We start from the raw sequence: 21,104 nt of genomic DNA, 5'->3' as shown, positions 1-21,104 counted from the left end.
TTGCATGTTAGGTGTTGGAGCACGTCCAGCAAAATTGAGAAATTTCGAAGCGAACATATTAGCCAACAAAGGGGAAAAGCTTGCCGTGAAGCAGACTAGCATTTGAAATGATGTGATCTTTTCCAGCATGCAAAGGGACGATACAACTTTGTTAATATGTTTAACACAAAGGTTGCAGTTACCTGATCTTTGAAGATATAAACTCATCAGGAAAACGCTTTGCACGTTCCAGAATACTGTCTGTAGGACTTCTTGAACAGAGTGAATGGCTAAATTTCTTGGAAGTTGTAGAGTCGGAATGTTCCCATACTATGTTGAACTAATGTACGAGGGGAAGTCACCAAGTTCCCGGAATTTTGTTGTAGCTCTTTATTAGAATGTAAATACGCTTAAACATATTTGCTCCACTGCTCCTGTCATTGCTGGAAACATCTACGAAAGTTCTCTTTTGGTCTTCCGAAGTTCAGCCATCGCGTTGGTTTCGATCTCTTCTACAGTGGTGAAATGGGTAAGAAGTCTATTTTTGGTTTTGCGAAGAGCTCAAAATCTGATTATGCTAAACTGATTCAAAGCTATCAAACTCTCTGAAGCAGATTTTCCCAATTTGCACTTGAACTTGATGTTTGCGCGTTGTTCGCATTGCAACATCGCGCTAATAGATCAGCACTCTCTCCTCCGTTCAAGTGCACTACTAGTATACTGCCTGTTTGATCTATTCATACTTGTCAAATTCATAATTAGACAACCTAAGGACTGTACTCTACAAGATTCATTGTGATTGCATCACAAATGCTAAAACTAAAATTCCGGGAACTTTTTGACTGCTCATGGTGTTTGGGAGTGCAGAGAAACACCCATCACTGATCTCCGTCAATATACGTTCCAGGAAATCGCATTCATTATGTAAGTACAGAAAGCGGTTTAAGAGTCACACTATTTGATAACTCTTCTGTCCCTGTCTGATTTATAGGCACCTGCTGCGTACTAACTTTGCGAAGGTACAGTTTGACACACACAATAACGAACACAATACCATCGGAAGTGTTAACTTCTGTTCCATTGTTCATAAATGACTAAGATAAATATTCCGAATTGCTTCTTGAATGCTTCTGGTGATGGATGGTTGTTGATGCAATTGCAAGTCGACCAGAATGAAACGAAATAGTAAGGATTGCCAGGCTCTTTTCAAACTTGCACCATTTGGTGATGCTGCTGCGGTCTATGCATTCAGTAACATGCAAATCCACCATTTTTCTTGAATGCAATTGAAGTTTTCAGTTTGGTTCAAAACACTCCAACTACACATCGTCGGTCTTACTTTGTAGACGACAATAAAACACAGTATCATTAACTACACATTTTTCACAAAGGCGACAAATGGCCGACTACACCAATTCATAGCCTGAACTTTAAACTATTTGCCTGCCAACTTGCAGAAATGTGCATTACTTTTCGATCTCCCCTCACCAGCAATGCTTTGTTTCAACAATAATATAAACATTCTTTTTCTCTGAAATATATATACTTACTGTGTAATGTAAAAGATCCACACAAAAAGACAGCGGATCATGTTGTGTTTGTGGTAACTCACACAATACTGACACAACAGCACACCTCCCATAATGCAATGTCTCTTCCTGACCACGTGTGTCTGTTATCTTTAACAGATTTCGGTTTATTTTCTTGAAGAAATTTTTCCTGAAATATACACTTGGCTTTAAGATTTATTTAACCCAAATAGCACCAAATTCTATAAAATTAATCATATTATTTTACTTAAACCTTGAGTTCAACAAATACTGTTATTAGCGCCCTATGATTTGTTGCATATAGTATTAAGTTTGGTATATGATCTTAAGCTGTAATGCATTATGTTCATTAAAGAGATTCAAATTAGAAGCTAAGTATCGAACTTTCTCCAAAGACGTCATATTAGTGGTGAACTAGAGCAAACTATTCATACATTATTCTTACAGAGAACAACACTTTTTAGTGTTTATTTTATTTATTTTTGTTCTCGATTATCACTTCCATTATTTCAAAGCATTATTAGAGCTAATGGACTGCTATATTCCATTAGCATCTTCAAGAGCACATTAACAAATCTGAATCTCACCATCAATGTGATACATTTTTGTAGAGCAGTAATGATCGTTAGTCTTGGGAAATACTTAGATGTACATTTTTTTTCTAGAAATGATATCATTATTATGGTTTGAATCCATTTATCTTTGTCTAGTATTTTTCAATTAAGATATAATCACACAATACTTACGAGATATAGACTGAGGCGAAAGCTGTCATTAAAAAGTTCAACGTGTATCTATACATCTACATCTATCTATCTACCTACTTACATATACTATATATATATATATATACACACAGTATAAACTCCAACAGCAATAAAATATATATTATAAACCCCTTGTAACTACAACAACGGGAACTCTTGTCCGCAACCCGCAGAAAATAACTGTACTAAAATATGAGAATATAACAGTTACAAGAACATTAACATTAAAGGTGAGAAAAATAGATACTTTGACTGTCCCCAGATTTTGTCTGACCCAGGATGGTTCCAAAGGTGAACCCTGAATCTGGGGACAACCTATATAATTCCTGAAGGGGTTTGTCGAGCAAGTTCCAAAAACTGGTTCCAGTTCTTTGCCCGGAAGTGACCCCGCCCCTTCAGGGGTGGAAATATATAGAACAGTTTGACGTATATGTTCTATATATCAAAGTGCTCCGCATGACTAGTATATTAAGAATATAATATGCACTACCCACTTATATTCTATATCAAGGTATTGATTATTTTTCTATAAATATCCTGTATTCATTTACTCGATCGGAAAAGCTCTTTCTTTGTAGCTATACAGACCCGATTGGCAAACAACATCCAGCCAGAGCCTTCTTCCTTCTCATTACGCGAGCCTTGTCGTGGCGAGAGGGCTTAAACCCTGAAGAATGACCAATCGGGTCTATATAACTGCAAAGAAAGAGCTTTTCTGATAGAGTAAATAAGTTCAAATTACCACTACGACCAGGTTTCACCTAATTAGTAACTCAAAAACTATTAAACGTTTTTGTGTGTCCTATCAAACAACTCGTCTAGATGAGCACCAATATGTAATGAATGTACTAATCCGACAACGTATATATGTGAAATCGAGGAATATATAGAAATTGAAACATCAAATGTGTCACATCTAGCCATAACAATGTGTCACATTAGTTGTGATACCAAATAACTTGCTGTTAACTGGATATTACGGATATGCTTTTCGCAACTTTATAGGTCCTCTAATATAGGATATTTATAGTGAAATAATCACTTTTTTGGTTTTATTATCTTGATATAGTATATACTTGGGCAGTGCATATTGTGTTCTTAATCTACTACTCATGCGGAGCACTTTGATATATAAGGCATATAGGTCAAGCTGTTCTATGTATTTCCACACCTGGAAGGGCGGGGTCACTTCCGGAAGGAACTGAAACCTGTTTTGGAACTTGCTCGACAAACCCTTTAAGAAAATATATAGGTTGTCCGCAGATTCAAGGTTCAACTTTGCAATCATAGCGGATGAGTGTTTTACCCGAAGGGAAGTTCCATCTCATGTAACATAGCTAGTTCGACCACTAAACTGGTATACCAAGGGTAGACTAGCCATCTCCCTTCATTGTTCTTTAAAGAAGTCTATATAAAAAATTACTTATCTTACTTAAAGAACGTAAGAAAAACGTATAACATGTACTCCAATGTTCAGTCCCTGTAGATCGATATTATGCAATATTTCAAAGCCTAATTTTACTACTTCTTTCGGCAGGAAATTATTGCGAATTTTACACATTTTTATCTTTCCTTACATTTTGTATTTGTTGAAAATCCTTAGAAATGAATATCTTCTATCAAACTTACGAAAATAACTTATAAACGTGATATAAAATCATTGTTAAGAATTATATACATACAGAACCCCTTTGTGACTATACGGTCAGCGTAAGCGCCTTGGGTGCAGAAGACCCGGATTCCATTCCCAGCGGAAGCTCAAGTGGTTCAGTTCCTACGTTAAGATGTAGGTCCACGTTTCATATAGTCTCCATGTTGAACGCGACCCTAAATTTTAATCGAACAAACCAATTAATAACCTATAGCTTTGATGCTCCCAGAAAGCTATCTTATACGAGGGTATTACTGAAAGTCGTGAGAAACATTTTTTGACAACCGTAATCTTTATTTGTAAGTGAAACCAAGTATATCATCTCAATCTACAGACCTTCTTGACTTTCTTGAGCCTGGACAAACCATAAATTCTGCTCGCTACATCCAGACACTTTTGAAGCTTCCTCGAGCTTTGCGTGATAAACGTCCTGGAAAGATTATCCTTCAATAGGATAAAGCATGTTCGCATACTGCATGTGTCACTATGGAGCAGATCAGGAGATTTGGGTGGAAAACACTTGCACATCCTCCCTACAGCCCCAACATGACACCTTCCGACTACCATCTTTTCGGTTTGTAAAGAAACAGATGCGAGGCCATCGCTACAACACACTGGAGGATATTCGGCAAGCAGTGCGTCAGTGTCTACGGGCAGCTGGAACGGTATTCTATCGCAAGGGTATTTTCAAACTTGCAGAACGATAGGGATTTTTTTTTTTTTTTTATTTTTCAAAAAACTGAGACTATGTGGAAAAGTGTAAGAAAGGTGATATATTTGATTTCACTTAGAAAATAAAGATTACGGCTGAATAATAATAAGGCTGAAAAAATGTTGCTCACGACTTTCAGTATGCACCTCGTAAATATAAACAACTTTTTCTTTAAAGACGCAGCTGAATATGTAACTTTTCCATAGTGTTCAAACTAGTTTGTAGTTTCTTTTTTCATTCGATTAAAATTATAAAGAGCGAAACTTTGCAGTAAATTATCATGACGCTATTGCTGAACAAATGTGGAAAGTATAGGCCGCACTGTTAAATCATCTTTACGGCCAATTTTTCAATTCAATGTCAATACTGGTTCTTGTCTTTCGAGTGAAAAATTCCTGCACTGCAGTTCCATATCATCATGGCTGTTGAAGCACCGTAAGGCCAGGAAGTAAGCTATGAATTGGAAAGTGATTATAATAGGGTGCGAGGTCCAGACTACATGCTAGGTGTAGCATCAGTTCAATTCCATCGAGTGCCTGGAGCTTATTCCGGGTCGTGAGAGGTACGAAGTTGTGTAGGGTCTTGCTGCAAAGAGGTTGGCTTTATATTCAAGAATGAAGGGTTTTTTTTTTTTTTTTGATTGAAGAGTATAATGAAACACATTCATTTCAATTGTTTGGAGAGATTGGCAATGATGATTCGGTCTCCCGAACGAACTCATAGTGAATTGTCCGCTGATAATTCCAGAAGCAAAGTATCACCTTATAATCGAAACGCCTACGCTTGGCGACAGGTTCCAACATCTGGCCCTTGTTGAACAACTGGTTATGCACGTTAGGACTTCACAAAAATTTCGAACATTATTATTTTCTTCAGGGAACACAGTCACGGGGTTTTGAAGGAGCCTCTTGCACATATCCACTTGCTTCTTTAACGTGAGCAATTCATGATGCACATTCTATCAGCTCCCGACGATTTTGCCGAGGTCGCGAAAATGATAATCTAAACTAGATTGTGAATATTGTAAAATTTCTTGGGTAGAGCAATTAAAATGTACTCGGGATTTGGACTTTTCCCTTCACCTTTTTATTATAAAAAGTTTATGTACACAAATTATAATAAGAAATTCCACTAATATTTAGGTAAGATTAGATAGGAGCCCAGTGACCAAGCGTCGTGGGCTTTGAGGTGAGGTACTCTCGGTGACCAAGCGTCGTGAGAGGGGTGTAGATTAGGTATCTCTCTCTCGGTGACCGTGCGTCGTGAGAAAGAGGAAAGGAACCCGGTGACCAAGCGTCGTGAGAAGGGTTTTAGGTGTTGTGATCAATCCGGGAAGATTGATGTTGGTCGAGGTGTGCAGGTCCTTTTTATTCTGTCTTGTCGGCTTCCATCGTTGATTCTCGTCCTTCCGACTGTTGGCGATGGTGATCGACTCCTCTTCGGGACCGTCGTCTGTTTGTTTTTATTTATTACTAACACATGTAGTTCACACGTGGTTATTGCCTGGTACGGCAACGTGGGGATCCTTACAATATCGAGCTCGCCTGGTAATTTCCAGGTGCTAGTCGTCGAGTTTGCAAATACTGCTACGCGGATAACCACGGAATCTACGGCTTCCGATCAACTAGATGGGTAAAGTTCGATATACATCGAAGTTGCACCACCCGAGCATGGCGTAAAGTCACGTGATATTATCATGGTGCCAAAGGTGGAACAAAACGAGCCCTGCGGAGCTTCTAACCCCCTTCGCTCGCTCAGCTATGATTCGTAACGTCTTTTATCAATAAAGTTGTGTGTACAAAGTGGACTAATTACCATGTGATATTACGTCAAGACCGGATGTTGTAACTTCAATGTAAATTTAACTACACTCCCTACCTCTCAGAGCTTTGCTACTCGCCCAAGTTCTTGCAACCTGAACAGTATTTCTTGAATTATCTTTTTTCTATGCTGCGGCCCAGCGGAAACTCGTACAATTTTTATTTTATTTTTTTTTTAAATTAGACTTCTAGACTTCGTTAAAACGTCATCATTGCAACTGTCAAATCACACATGCTCTTCAGGGTACAAACTGCCACAAATAATACTCATGCTAGAGAGCACCTTCAATGGCTTGAACTGCTTCGGTCACGTGATATCCTCGACGCAAATGATACATGTATATCATTATTAGGACTCACTTTTGAAAATAATTTTGACCTATTTTACTTTGAATGGTAGCTTTTAGTTCCTTATAAAATTTATTATCTTTTCTTTATGAATCAAGTCTCCTATACTTACTTTTCTTTGTCAGCAGGTATGTAATTTGGTATTTGTGCAAATTTGACAGAAAAAATGGCGTTAACATCATAATAATTACTTAATAATCCTCTGTTTTCTGAATCATATTTTCTGTAGTAACTTTCCAGAAACGTTCTCACTGGCAATATATTGTCTTCAGATATAAGATACGTGCTCTTCGATTCTGGAAGAATATCGTCCAGTTTGCTAAGCAACGGCGTCACCACCTCAGCAATAAATTCTGCGTCATCCTGCAATTAAAAAAAAAAAAAGTCTCTTATACACAACTCAACTCTATATATATATATCTATAGAGAGAGAGAGAGAGTCAAATACTATTCAATTACATACATGATTTTAAGTAGACGCTCTTACAAATAAACTTTGTACATATTTCCACTTTTACCTCCTTTGTCTACAAAATAAAACCTCCTCTATTGTTTATACTGCTCTAAATGCGTTTACTCAAGTGGAGAACAGTTTACGCATTCTCCACAACCAGTCAAATTTGACAATTTCATACAGTAGCAACATAATCTCATCGTTTCAAATTTTAAATCAAACAGAAGCTTCTATGCTGCCTTCGCAAATACATTTCTCCACATTTTACGCTGACTTCGAATTTCTTTGTCTGTAAAATAAAGTTTTGCAAAGTAGGGAAACAAAGTTTTTTTTTTTTTTTTTTTTTGTATATTTGTTGTGAACATTTTTGCTCATGACATAAATTATTTACGTGCCTTCCAAAATAACCACTTTCATCCTCAATTCCATACATCGGCAACACTTAAATTTGCTACAAAATTAGCCAGGTAGACGCTTGATTTTGTTACTCTGTATGTTAATTTTTTTCTTCCTACTGCTAGTATCCGCTGAAATGTGAGCGAAAAGACATATAGTTTAATTTTTGTTTCCTTAGGGTATTGATGATTTCCACGACCGCTTCGGGATTCACTTTGTTCCAACTACATAGTTCATACTTAATCATTGCTTAAAGAACCCAAAGATTCATTGATGCAGAAACCAAACTGCTCCTATGTACGATATTCTATGCCAAGCCAACCCAATCTGAATTGTAAAAAATGAAAATGGAATGAAATCTTTAAGTTTTACGTCCCACGCTTATGCCGGCTAGGTTAAAAGAGACGGTGATGATGAGTGAAATGGTGGAATTAAGAAAGTTGGAGGAAACGGGAGAACCCCAAGAAAACCCACAAGCACGGTGTTTGTCCACCACAAAGTCCACATGGCGCGAGCTGTGATCGAACCAGGGACCCCAAGCACCGGAGGTGAACGTTCTACCACTAAGCCACCGCGCCCCCACACCCAATCTGAATTGTATTGACTTCCTTCCTAAAGATTCTGCTACACATTATTCTTCTACTTTCAAGATCCCTCCAAAGGCACATTTCCCCGAAGTTTCCTGGCTGTAACAGGGTTCACATTGAAATCCTGGTATGGACTTCCCTGAATTTTTATGACCAAGTAAGTTATTGTTTAATGACTCGCAACACCATGAATACTATCATTTATGGTTAGACTTTTTTAAAAAATAAAAAATATATATATATACATTGGCCTTCGAGTCCAACATTATTTGGTATTTTTTTTAAGTTTACTTTCTTATTGTAAATACTTACTATGAGTTAAACTTTCTGCATTTGAAATACAACAGAACACTAGCACCAAACAATATTTATACTAACGATCTCTTTGATATCTTGGCATTCTGAATACACTCATAAACAAGTAAACGTATATGATAATTTGGCCTATTCTTCGTTTATCTAAACGCAATAACATTGAGCAAGGCTATGGGATAATATATATAAAACATACAATCAGGTAACAGTTTCAACACAATAGCTCTGTATTCACCAGTCTTGATCAGAGAAGGAGGAAATTTGATGAAGATACAGTTATTGTGTTGAAACTGTTACCTGATTGTATGTTTTATATATATTATCACATAGCCTTGCTCTGTGTATTGTTGTGTTTAGTTTGACAGTATGGAAACAAGGCCTAATAGAATAGTTCTTTGTTTATCTATCTTAATCTTTTCTTCTGTAGCATTTGAATTCATTTGAATATTCTTTAAATTTAATTTGTTCTTCTTTCAAAGATGGAAGTTTTAACACCTTTTGGTGCTCCTCAAGTTTCTAATTACTTCCAAACTATACTGCGCGAAAGTGTCGGAAGTCTTATAGAACGGCTTTATCTGTCCGTCTGTCGACAGGTGTCAGAGCAAAAACAGTACGAGATATCGAAAAGCAGTTTTTGCAAACGATTCAGGGCTTCAAAGTAACATTCTATGACTAAAACCAAAACCGGAAGAGGTTGAATTTTACGATTGCTTCCGGTTTCAAAACTGATTTAAATAAAGCAAAAACGGTAAGGGATATTGTGATGGGTTTTTCTTACTGACACACAATCATAGTCAACGTCTTGCGAATAAAATCAGAAAAATAAACACACTGCTGAACAAGACTGCACTTATTTAATACAAAAACACATTTACACGTGACGTCTCGATCTTCTAGCCAAGATCCTCATCAGACGTACACTGAGTGATACAGCAGAGCAGAGCTTTCTTGGCGGTTTTTCTTGTTGCTTTAAGTACCGGGCCGGAGCCCTTGCCTTACATTTGTATTGTTGATTGTCGTTCGGTTTTTGCGTGCGTATTTGTTGTGAGAGAGGACGCAACTGTCGCGCTCCTCTTTTGCTGTTCCTATGTCATACTATTGGTTGTGCACTTTAGGGGTGCGGCATCTTGTAGATTCGTCTTCTTGGGTTTGCCGTTCCTATGGTGGCTATGTGTTGGTGTGGCGAAGCTCTGACTGTCCTCCAGAAGTTGGCTGTTCTGTGGTTTCGGTAGTCATGTAGAAATTGGAGTTCCAAATCTTCATGCAGTTGTTCGAGGCGAGTGTCTCTTGAGTGACCTGTGATGGCCCTGGCTACTCTGTTCTGGATGACTTGTAATTGTCTGAGGTGCGTGTTTGCTGCGTGTTGCCATGCAGGATGGGCATATATCATGACGGGACGAATGCTCATCTGATAGATGTGGCGTTTGGTTTTCAGGGCGAGGGATAGGGAGAGGAGTAGCGGTAGCAAGGCCTGATGGCGTTGGCTGGCTTTCTTGGCGATGGAATGTATGTGTGGTGCAAATGTTAGCTTCCTGTCCAGGACTATTCAGAGATATTTGGCATCTTCTCTATTGTGGAGGGGTGTTCCAGCCATGGTAATCCTGACGTGAACTCTTCTTCTGTTTCTCGTGAAGTTTACTACGGAGGTCTTCTGTTGGCTAACTTTAATCTTCCACTCTACAGTCCATCGATGGAGAAGTTCGGCGTGTCGGTTAAGGTATAGTTGAGCGTATCTGATGTTTCCATGACTGGCAAAGATTGCCGTGTCGTCTGCAAATGTTGCTACCGCTGTGTTGGGGGTTGTGGGAATGTCCGCCGTGTACATGGCGTAGAGGTTTGGGGATAGGCAAGATCCTTGGGGGACTCTTGCTAGGATAGGTCTGGGGGGTGTTAGGTGTCCTGCGTGGGCAACACGAAAGGTTCTTCCATGTAGAAAGGATTTGATGATCCTCAGAAGGTAGTGGGGAGTTCCCTGGAGCAACATCTTGTGAATGAGGCCTTCGTGCCACATCTTGTCGAATGCTTTTTCTATGTCGAGAAAAAGCCCCAAGGTGTGGCCTCCCTCGTTGAATCTGTCACATATCTTCTCTACCACCCGTACCAGCTGCTGTTCCGCGCTGTGCCCCTTCCGGAATCCGAACTGGTGGTCCGGGATGACGTCGCGCTCCTCGTTGAATTGCTGTAGTCGTCTCTGCAGTACTCTTTCAAACACTTTGCTGGTATGTGAGAGCAGGCTGATAGGGCGGTAGTGGGCCGGGTTTGTTCTTGTCTTTCCTGGTTTTGCCAGCATGATGACTTTTGCCTCTTTCCAGGGTTCTGGGTAGTGTCCGGTTCTCATTCTGGCGTTAGGGTTTACTCGGGAGGTGCTTCAATGCCTGCGGCGTCACTCGGTCTAGGCCTGGAGCCCGGTGTGCATTGATCCTTTTGATGATTGCTTGTATTTCCCGCGGTGTCGTGAGGGCTTCTGGAGGAAGTGGGTCTTATGTTCGGGTGTGGTGGTAAGATCTGGATACTGCTGCAGAAGTGGCTGCTGAGGTGTTGGTAGTGTTGATTTGGAAGGTGGTTTCCAGGGTCTGGGCGAAGAGTTCTGCCTGCTCTTCCGGTTCATGTATTGCTCCTTGTGGAGTTTGAAGTGTGGGTATTCTGGAGTTAGCTGCTGGTCTAGTGATGTTCTTCACTAACTTCCAGAATTGCCTGCTGGGTGCCTCTAGCTCCTGGAGGTGAAGATTCCAGTTTCTGATTTTTATTCGAAGAAGCCTTTTCCTGACCCTGGAAACTAGATGGTTCCAGAGTCCTGAGGAATTCTGGTGTGTTGCCACTGCTTCCGGGCCCAACGTTTCAGGTGGATCAAGGCTGTGGTGCGTCGTTCTTCCGGAGTGGTCTGGTGTGCTGGATTAGTCGTTGTTGAAGTGGTAGATGCTATGGCGAAGGCTGAGTTGATGGCTGCGGTGAGGGACGCAGTGGTGGCCTCTATGTCTTCAGTTGTTTCTATTGTCCGGCGTGGATCTATCATGTCGCTGAGCAAACATCTGTAGCGGTCCCAGTCTGTGGAGCGCAGGGTAGGAAGAGTTCCAGCTGTGAAGTGATAGCTTACCGCTATCGTTTGTAGTACTGGGAGATGGTCCGAGTTGAGCCCCTGGATTACCTGAGGTTCATCTAGAATTGCCAGGTTCGCCGTCAGTAACATATCCAATACATCGGGCATCCCTCCGTTCCGCGGATAGTGGATGGGTTCCGTGGGAGTGAAGTCTATGGTGGTGAGAGCGTGGTGAAGGATCCTTCCATTTGCGTTTGATACATTGGAGTTCCACGCCGGATGCTTGCTGTTGAGGTCTCCCCCTAATAGAATCCGGTGTCCTAGCTGTCGCAGGGCTTGCAGATCTATTGCGTTGAGGTTGTTGTTGTGAGGCTTGTAGGCTGCTATTATTATTATTATCGGTCCGTTAGCTGAGTGGAGGGTGATCCCTGTAGCTTCCAGGGATTGTAGAGGTGGGAGAGGGTCATACGGGATACTGTCTTTGATTAGAATTGCTGTTCCTCCAAGGGATCGGTCGGGACGGATGGTGGAGTAGTTGCGGATATTTAGGGTAAGGTGTGGTTTGAGATGGGTTTCTGACAATAGGGCTATGTCCACTTCTTCTCTGCGGAGAAAGTCCTCCAGGTTGATTTTCTTTTTTTGCATACCTTCAGCGTTCCAGTGCAGCACTTTGACTTGTCTGTTGCTTCTTCTTTTAGTCGGTGCCATCGTCAAGGATGGACACTACGACCTCGAACATGACGGTGATTTTGCTCAGTGGGTCTGATGTGTTTTTCACCTTTCGGAGTCCTGTTCGCAGCTTTTCTAGCATCGAACGGAGATTAAGGCCCGAGAAGAGCTCTCGGACCTCTTTGAATGTGTCTGCCAGCGATGGTTCTGTGCTTTTTTCTCGGTGTCTTCTTCTCTGGGTTGGGAGTTGTCCTTCTTGGTTTCTTCGTTTTGCTTGCTTTTTTAGTTAGAAGGTCTCTTGTTTTTCTGGTTGGTGTTCTTGTCTTCAGGTGTTACTGCTCCAGCGTAAGATGTCGTGTTGTTTTTTTTCCGCGACTGGGTTCAGGTTTTGAGGGAGGGTCCGGCTTGGCTGCTTCCTTTTGGCTTTAGCGGCCTTGAGCGTGGGACAGCCCATGTAGTTGGCAGGATGTTCGCCTCCGCAGTTGCAGCATTTGGCCGGAGTGTCCCTCGTTTTCTTCGGACATTCCGTGGAGAGATGGGAGTCTTCGCACTTGATGCAGCGAGGAGTCGCCCTGCACGTTTGGGTGGTGTGCCCTACTCGTTGGCATCGGTAGCATTGTAAAATTGACTGTCCTCTGTATGGTTCCACCGCCACTCTGTAGCTCAGGAGATACTTTAGATCGTATATCCTGTTGTTTGATGGCTCCTTGGGTAGGGTCACAAGGAATAGTAGGAAGAGGGGTCTGTTACCGGAGGGGTCACTGCGTCCCTTCATCTGGACAACATTGGTTGGTGTGAACCCTTGGTCCTTCAGGTCTTGCAGTATGTCGGCTGTTGGAGTGTCAAGTGGCATCTTTCGGATGACTACTTTGATTGGTCGCGTTTGTTTTGGGAGTTCCGTGGCGAATGACTGTCCTGTCTGGATGCAGAACGCTTCCATCATTTCAAAGTCTCGCCAGGTGGTACAATGGATTTTTATGTATGCACTTGGTTGAAATATTTTGAAGGGATCCTTGCAGTTTGTAGTTAGCGTTTTGATGAAAGTGTGTGTTTTTTCTACATGTATATGAAGAGTGGGGGAATGAGTGATACAAAAAACTACTCAAGTATATATACACACAATTCATCTCCCTATCTGCTCTCTCATTGGCCCGTTCAAACAGCCAATCAGAAGTGTGGAAATCTATCTGAACTGACCAATGGGACAACATAACATTCTACCAGAAAGAAACAACAACGAGCAAACAATCATTGAATACATTAATTCATATACATTTTTCTGTATTTATCAATAATATTTCTTTCTCCATTCTTTATTAATGATGATACCTTAATACAGAATAATGGACATAGTGAGATAAAATGTTGTATATAGGTCTACCGTATTCAATTACAGTATTTATTTATGCTACGAATTAATGCAAATAAAACTTACAGGGAACAAAACAAAACCTACATACGGTTTCCAAGGCGAATACAAAAAATAGATGTTATGCCCTTTTTAACGCTCCTTTCTCTACTTTTGGCTTCCTTTTGATCTGTTGTGTATATTATGCTCCTTGTTCCATGTCTCTAGACGAGCTAATGAACGAGTTATTGGTATTTCGGAATAACTATGCACTTCCTTCAAAAACTCCGGTGTCTAGGACCTTATATGGCGGTGGACTAAAGGTTAAATGTGCAGAGTAATACATTTAACCTTTACAGAAATTTATGAAGACCTTTACAGACAACACAGTTCATATACCTAACTTCTCACAGAATGTCTTTAACATTTTTCTAAACGCTGCATCCAGGAACTTCAAAATTTCTTTTAAAAAGTATATTTTAACATCCGTTGTTCGCAACACAGGTTCTACCTAATCAAGAGAATTTAACACTTTTTTCTTACCTTTAAATTAATGGGATCGTGAAATATTTCCGTTTAATAAGGGGCCTGTACATAAACGTTACCTCATGAGGATCTGACAACAGCTGCTTTTCATTTGATAAAAATGTAATTGACATGTTAAATTCATGTGAAATACAGCTGTTAGCGAATTAGTGGACGTGTTAGAATATACATGTAAAGTACATCGTATTAAGTGTACATAAAATTTGCGTGTCACAGGTGTTGGACACGCATAAGATATGTATACTGCATGTAGGTGAGTTCACACTTTGCATTAAACAGGCAATGTGTCCAATTCTATTCCAATACTATACATATGTCAGGACCTTGCATATGTGCATCACAAACTGGAGACTTGGTGCCTGAATATTACATGTTTCCTACACCTGTAACATTATTGATTTACTCCAATCAACGTTGTTTATTGCATGCACCTGTTTAACCCATTTACTGGCAATCATGATCATTGCATTTTCCATTTACCTGCACATTGCCTGTGCATTGCATCTAGGTGGGTTCACACTTCGCATGTACACGGAGATAATACAGGCAATGTATTCAGTTATAATTCCATGTATTATACGTGTCAGGACCTTGCATAGCGAATGTCGAATTGGAGACTAGTGCTTAAATATTGCATGTCTCCTATGCGTATAACATGAATGTTTAGCACCAATCCACCTTGTTCACCACACGTATCTGTTTAATCCATTTATTGGCAATCATGATCATTGCATGTTCCCGTTCATCTGTACATTGCCTGTACGCCGCACGTAGGGGAGGTACTTCGCATGTGCATGAAAATGATAAATGTAAAATAACATATTCTACATCATGTGTTTTCCATGCTATATGCTAATACATGGTATTTACATGTAATGCGAATGTCACACATGTATATTACATATTGATAAACAGGCACCTTCCTTGTACTTTTCATTCTTACTGTACTGCGAATGTTATCAACAATCCATTCAAGGTACTTTACATGCACATATTCCTTTCATTTACTTGCTTGTTAGTGACTACGTGTACATTGAATGTTCTCATTTTAATGTATAGGCTCTGTATAACGTGTGTTTCCGCGCAAAAATTCCAACAGATGTTTAATACTTTTTCGACATGCATATCACCTAAAGACAATGTGCCTACAAGCGCCTGTATAATGCCTGTCAAAATCTGACAAACTTTCACAGGCAGTTCCATGTACAAAACATTGCATGTTTTCTCAAAAATGTTAATAATAATAATAATAATAATAATAATAATAATAATAATAATAATAATAATAATAATCTTCTTTCTACTCTCTTTTATGACTATTGATTGAATACAATTAAAGGGACGATGCATTCTTTTCCCCTCACCCCTCTTTTTAAATTTAGTCATTACCAATTTCGGTATGACTCAACTTCTTCAATCTAGTTAGTCATTCTCCTTCTGTTTGGGACTGGAATTAACCAGAAGGAAGAAGACAATTCAACCCAACTTATAAAAGCATATTAAACGTAATTTTACTACAAATTAGCAGATTTTCCACTAATATTGCTTATATTTCCTTTCAGGTTTCCCAATGGGGGCCTATTACTATTAGCTGACATTCCCCAATGGAAGGGAAAAATTTAATTCCAAATTTAAGATTATGTTGTAGAGTAACTTTTTTTTTGTTACCGTACTTTACTTCTGTTGGTTGAGATTAAAATTGGGAAAGGGTACGACGATTAACAGTCTCCAATCATTGAAAGAAAGAAAAATAATCTCGTTAGCTTCTACAATGCTTCCAATTATTATTTTGTTTCTATTATTTTCCGCAACAAGCTTGACTCATATTATCTCTACTTGACTCATTTTACTTTTTATTTATTTATTTTTATACTTATTACTTCCGAAATATCCACTTATTTTACATTACAACTATTATATCTTCAAATTTCTTCACGGTTATTCTCTATGACCTATGATTTCCTCGCTCCAATTTATCTATTCAGACTTTGACCAGGTGCACATTTGTCCGTCATAACATATATGCACAAACGATGAAACAATGAAACCAAATTATGAATTCTTCAATGCAAGAGATATACTTACCACTTTCTTCAGCTTTGGTAGTAATTTCCCCACAGCGCTACAAAAGAAAAAACGTGGACAGTTAAAAATAGAAATTGGAATGGTAAACGGGAAACTAGTTAAATAAAACAATGAAATAAATAAAAGAAAGTCCGGGGAATTTCCAGAAACAATCTAGTATATATAGCAGATTATAGTCAGGTATATAACAGCAAATTTAATAAGTATTTTGTTTGTTCTACGTATATTGGTAAGATTGGAACTGACTTTATATCTCTAAAACGACGCCGCATTCGCGCAAATGGTATTGAGAAAACTTAGTTAGTTTAGCCCAACGAATCTACCCACAAACTGTATAACATGTCACTTGGGATACCTTATGTGTATGTATGTTCCAGAGCACTACTCTGGAACGAATGGAGCAATTTCAAGCGAACTTCGTACATACATTATAATTTGGAAAAGAAAATGAAATTTTTAAGTTTTACGTCCACGGTTATACCGGCTGGACTAAAGGAGACGGTGATGATGAGAAATGAAGGAAATGGTGAAATGAAGAAAGGGAGGAGACGGGATAACCCCGAGAAAACCAATGCACACGGTGTTCACCCATGACAAAGCTCACTTGGCGCGAGCTGGAATCGAACCAAAGACCACATGCACCAGAGGTGAGCGTTCTACCACTGAACTATCGCGGCCTCAGTCTGGAAAAGAACTGTGGGAGTAAATCCTTCAACCATCCCTATGGGGAATGTTAACCCGTCAATGCCCAGTATCACCTACAGGTAACACTATTTTAAAGGCGTCTTCTTGTACAATACGTCGACTTTGAAACTTTGTTGTGTAGTGATGCAACATACATAGGTAAGTAGCTGGTGCTACTGTGGTTCACTAGGACCCTCTGGTGGACGATTGGTGAACAAGAAGACGCCTTAAAGTAGTGTCACCTGTAGGTGACACTAGACGTTGACGGAGGGCATAAATGCAAAAATGACCTAAAACGACCGATATTAGTGTCGAATCCATAGTTTTGGAGTCGCTGAGATCAATAGTTACACTCCTAACGCTGTATCAGTCCGAGTTCAGATACCATTAACAAACCTGGGAATGACGTAAAATAATCGAAAACGACCGATGTTCGCGTTGAACCTACAGTTTTCGGGGCCAATAATTTAATTGGTGACAGTTCCAATGATATTTAAACCCAAGTTTATTCAAAAATGGAATGTCAGCTAGCCTGGGAACTGACAACGATAAAGTCAAAGACGCTGCTCCTCGTTATTTATTCTAATGAGCTCTTGATTTCCTGATAGGAACAACGCGGCGTGCTCGATGTGTAGAATAAATGACAGTGTGAGAAGAGGTCGCATGTGAAAATAATCGGAAATGACAAATAGGGCTAATTAGTGTCGATTCAGTTTTCGGGGTTGCTGAGATGAATAGTGACTCACGATGCCGTTTAAGACCAAATTCAATCCCTGTCGGCATGGGACGAGGGGAGAAATGCCGATGAGGTTGTCAATTTCCCACACGTCTCCCAGCGTTTCCTAATTTCCGGTTTTAACGGGCCGCCACATTAAAAATGATGTTGTCTGTTGTTTGTGATCGCTCACTAAAAAACGGCTTAACCGTCTGAAATGAATTTTGCGCATAGTATCTAGCTCAAGGTGGGCTTTTATTAAGTCATTTTGATTAAAGGAAGTATTCTAACGGTGATAGGGGTTCAAAATTTACATCAAAAATAGAAATTATTACTGTTTTTTTTATTACACTTTCATTACATTTTCATTAAGCTGATTATGATTTTAATATACAGTATTTACCTGGGTCCAAACTTCCAGCAGATATAATCAGTAGGCTCGAACAAACCCAAGATATTAGGAAAGAAGAAAAAAGGAGGGGAGAACGGAGAAAAGGGTGAAGACTACCATACTTTTAAATCATAGTCTTCAAGTTAATATCATAGAAGCAGGAAATGACATCCTTTTACCAAACATCGCAAGAGAACAGCGTAAAGACGACAATTACAAAGACATCATTTCTGTTGTAGAAGGAAAGGAACCGGACAAGATCTCCACGGTCAGATCAGCAAGATTTTTTTGTCTCAAAAACGGCATCCTATATAGGAAACAAAACCACCCTGATTATGACTTACTATATCTTCTATGTATACCGAAGTCGCTAGCCAATTTGTAGTTCACAACCTTCCACCGCCAGGCGACCAATCCGCATTTTGGTTCTCAAAATCGTATAAAACCGCCATAAAGAAATTTTATATGCCGTACCTCAAAAACTATGTCGCTCACAAAATACGTACGTGCCAGGATTGCCAGCGTTTAAAGAAACTACCACAAAAGATGAAGGCCGAACTACTACATCACCCAGTAGGAGAGATAGCAACAACATGGGTCTATGACGAACTCGGGCCTTTCCCAAGTAAAGAAGGAAGAAATAAATGCATACTAGTAGCCACAAAATTAGCTACACGTTACGTGATCGCAAAAACAGTAGACGCCATACACGCGGAAAATATAGAGAAATTCTTGGAATATGATATCATTCTCAAATTCGGAGCATTCACCACGTTGTATTGGGACCAACACCCGGTACATGGAGCGACTCGTTTACAACATTTAGCCCAGAAGTACGATTTCACCTATAAGTACTCACCAGCATATAATCATGCTTTCATAGGATTGATAGAACAAACCAACAAAATTATACAGAATTGTCTCAAATTTTTCGTACAAAAACACCATACGGATTGGGAAAGATGGTTACCGCACGTTATTTTTGGTATCAATACTTACGTACAAGAAGGGGCCAAATACTCAGTAAGATTCTTATTATTTGGTTACGAACTTAGAATCCCGACAGAATGTGCGCTTGAATCAAAACAACATATACAAGTTGACAGGGATAAATTAGAAATCATCAGGAAGAAAGAATAAAATAACCTAGAACAAGAATATCTTAGACAAAAGAAATTCTATGACAAATGCCATAGACAGACATCGTATAATCCAGAGGACATTGTTTTAGTTTATTACCCTACAAGAAAGATTGGTTTACCCGAACATTTTACCGTTCACTACGAAGGCACGGCACGAATCTTGGAGAAGCTTAATTCAAATTTATATCGAGTCGAATTACCATCTAAATTCAAGCACAGAATTCAAGAATTTGCGGTGGACCGTTTGAATCCATTCTAAGGGGACCAAACTGAGGGAGTACAAAATTAAGAAGACAAGAACATAAATGCAAAAATAGCACCATAACAAACTTCTGAGAATTTACCTAATAAATGCTAAAATGGATCACTCTCTTCCCGTTTAAGAATTTCTTATTGAGCCACACCGTGATGTGACTCCTTTTACCACGTGTGGCTCGCTTATACTCCCTCACAAAATTTGATATTAATTTTTCCCATTTTCGTTCTTTTATGTTCTTAAGATATCGTAGACCAACAACAGAAGAAACAGAAAAAAAAAAGATGCACTGACATAAAATTCCACTTCTTTATTTCAACTATAAATTGTATCTCATTCTGTTATTTAACTTCGCTGCATTAGTATTTTCGTTCTTCTCGCAAAACGCAAGATCAACATTTTTTTCTCGTTTTTAGTCTCAAAAGTCATTAATCCTTACAAGGTCGAAATACAATGCTTTCTTGTTTCCAACATCGCTTCTTCAATACGAAGTACATGAATGCTTCTTACGTCAGTTTTTCTCCTTATACAGGATGTTCATAAAATCAGGCTCTTGACAACAGTATACAGAGTGACCAAAAATTCACATTCTCTATTTTTTCTTTTTTTGAAAGAAAAGTTTACAGATTCCAAAACCGATTCTTCTCCTTTCATTCGTTCTAATAATAATTAATATGTGCCTCACCTTTCATAAGCCACGTTACAAAACAAAACTTAGCTAATCGACTCCACATCTCTTCACCATTAGGAAGACTCAATTCACCTGCTCCTAGTATTCAGATCGAAACTCAGCCAATACAAACTACACATACAGAGTGCGACGTCAATATCAACACCGATTTTAATGACCGACATGTTCTACCGATACCTACAATCAGTGAACTTGTATATATTTATTAATCACAGTGATGACACTTCTGCCCACTTTGAGGGAAATGATAGACTGATCCTGCTTAGCTGGGACGGAACTACAGTGTTGTTACCATTTCATCTATATATCGCAACAAGTTTTCTCATAGTGATTTTTCAGTGTATCATAGTGTTTATAGTGTTTTCTAGTGTCTATACAGTGTCTCCACATGTGTCAGTGTTGTAGTGCCTACAAATATCTCTAATCACAATTGTGTATTTTTTTCTCAAAATAATCTTCCAGATTATTATTATTATTATTTTGCAGTGTGGGGAGTGTGAGGATCCCCACATCACGACAAAAGCACATTTCAACACAACACGTGCTATTGATTGTAAACAGCCTAGCAGACAAGAAGCCTCACGGAAGAATCCAAAGAGGACAGATAAAAGCCCGACCACCGAGGGATGCTAGATCCCTCGGTGGTCGGGCTTTTATCTGTCCTCTTCGGGTCCTTCCGTGAGGTCCGTCTTCTTTCGGCGTTCCTCGGTGTCTTTCGTGTCGGCTTCTTGTCTACTAGGCTGTTTCAGGGTGTCTACTAAAATTCCGAAATGAAATTTCGTGACTTTCTCGTGACCTTTTCTTTACCAAATCATAAAATTTTCTAATATTTTTAAGAGCGAATTCGTGTGCGAATTAGGCCGAATTTTCATCCATGCGATAGACACAAACTTTGCTTGCGATTTGGTAGCGTCTAAAGCCGACCATAGACATTTTTGGTGGTAAACTTTGACGTTTTATA

General features: G+C 39.4%; 1 protein-coding gene across 2 annotated transcripts in view; it reads right to left on the bottom strand.

Moving 5' to 3' along the window:
- The window catches only part of LOC145694957 (uncharacterized), a 70,207-nt gene that overhangs the window by 9,053 nt on the left and 40,050 nt on the right, over positions 1-21,104 (bottom strand). For both annotated transcript variants that reach the window (XM_081771767.1, XM_081771768.1), the window contains exons 9-11: positions 16,265-16,301; positions 6,940-7,190; positions 1,530-1,698 (exon numbers count right to left, since the gene is read on the bottom strand). In XM_081771767.1, the coding sequence (XP_081627893.1) occupies positions 1,530-1,698; positions 6,940-7,190; positions 16,265-16,301 (457 nt within the window). The remainder of the gene's footprint in view (positions 1-1,529; positions 1,699-6,939; positions 7,191-16,264; positions 16,302-21,104) is intronic.

The sequence above is a fragment of the Thermobia domestica genome, chromosome 9 (genome assembly GCF_964235325.1).
Source record: "Thermobia domestica chromosome 9, izTheDome1.hap1.1, whole genome shotgun sequence".
NCBI lineage: Eukaryota > Metazoa > Arthropoda > Insecta > Zygentoma > Lepismatidae > Thermobia > Thermobia domestica.
The sequence above is the reverse complement of the archived record's forward strand: the minus strand, read 5'-3'. Positions and strand labels throughout refer to the sequence as shown.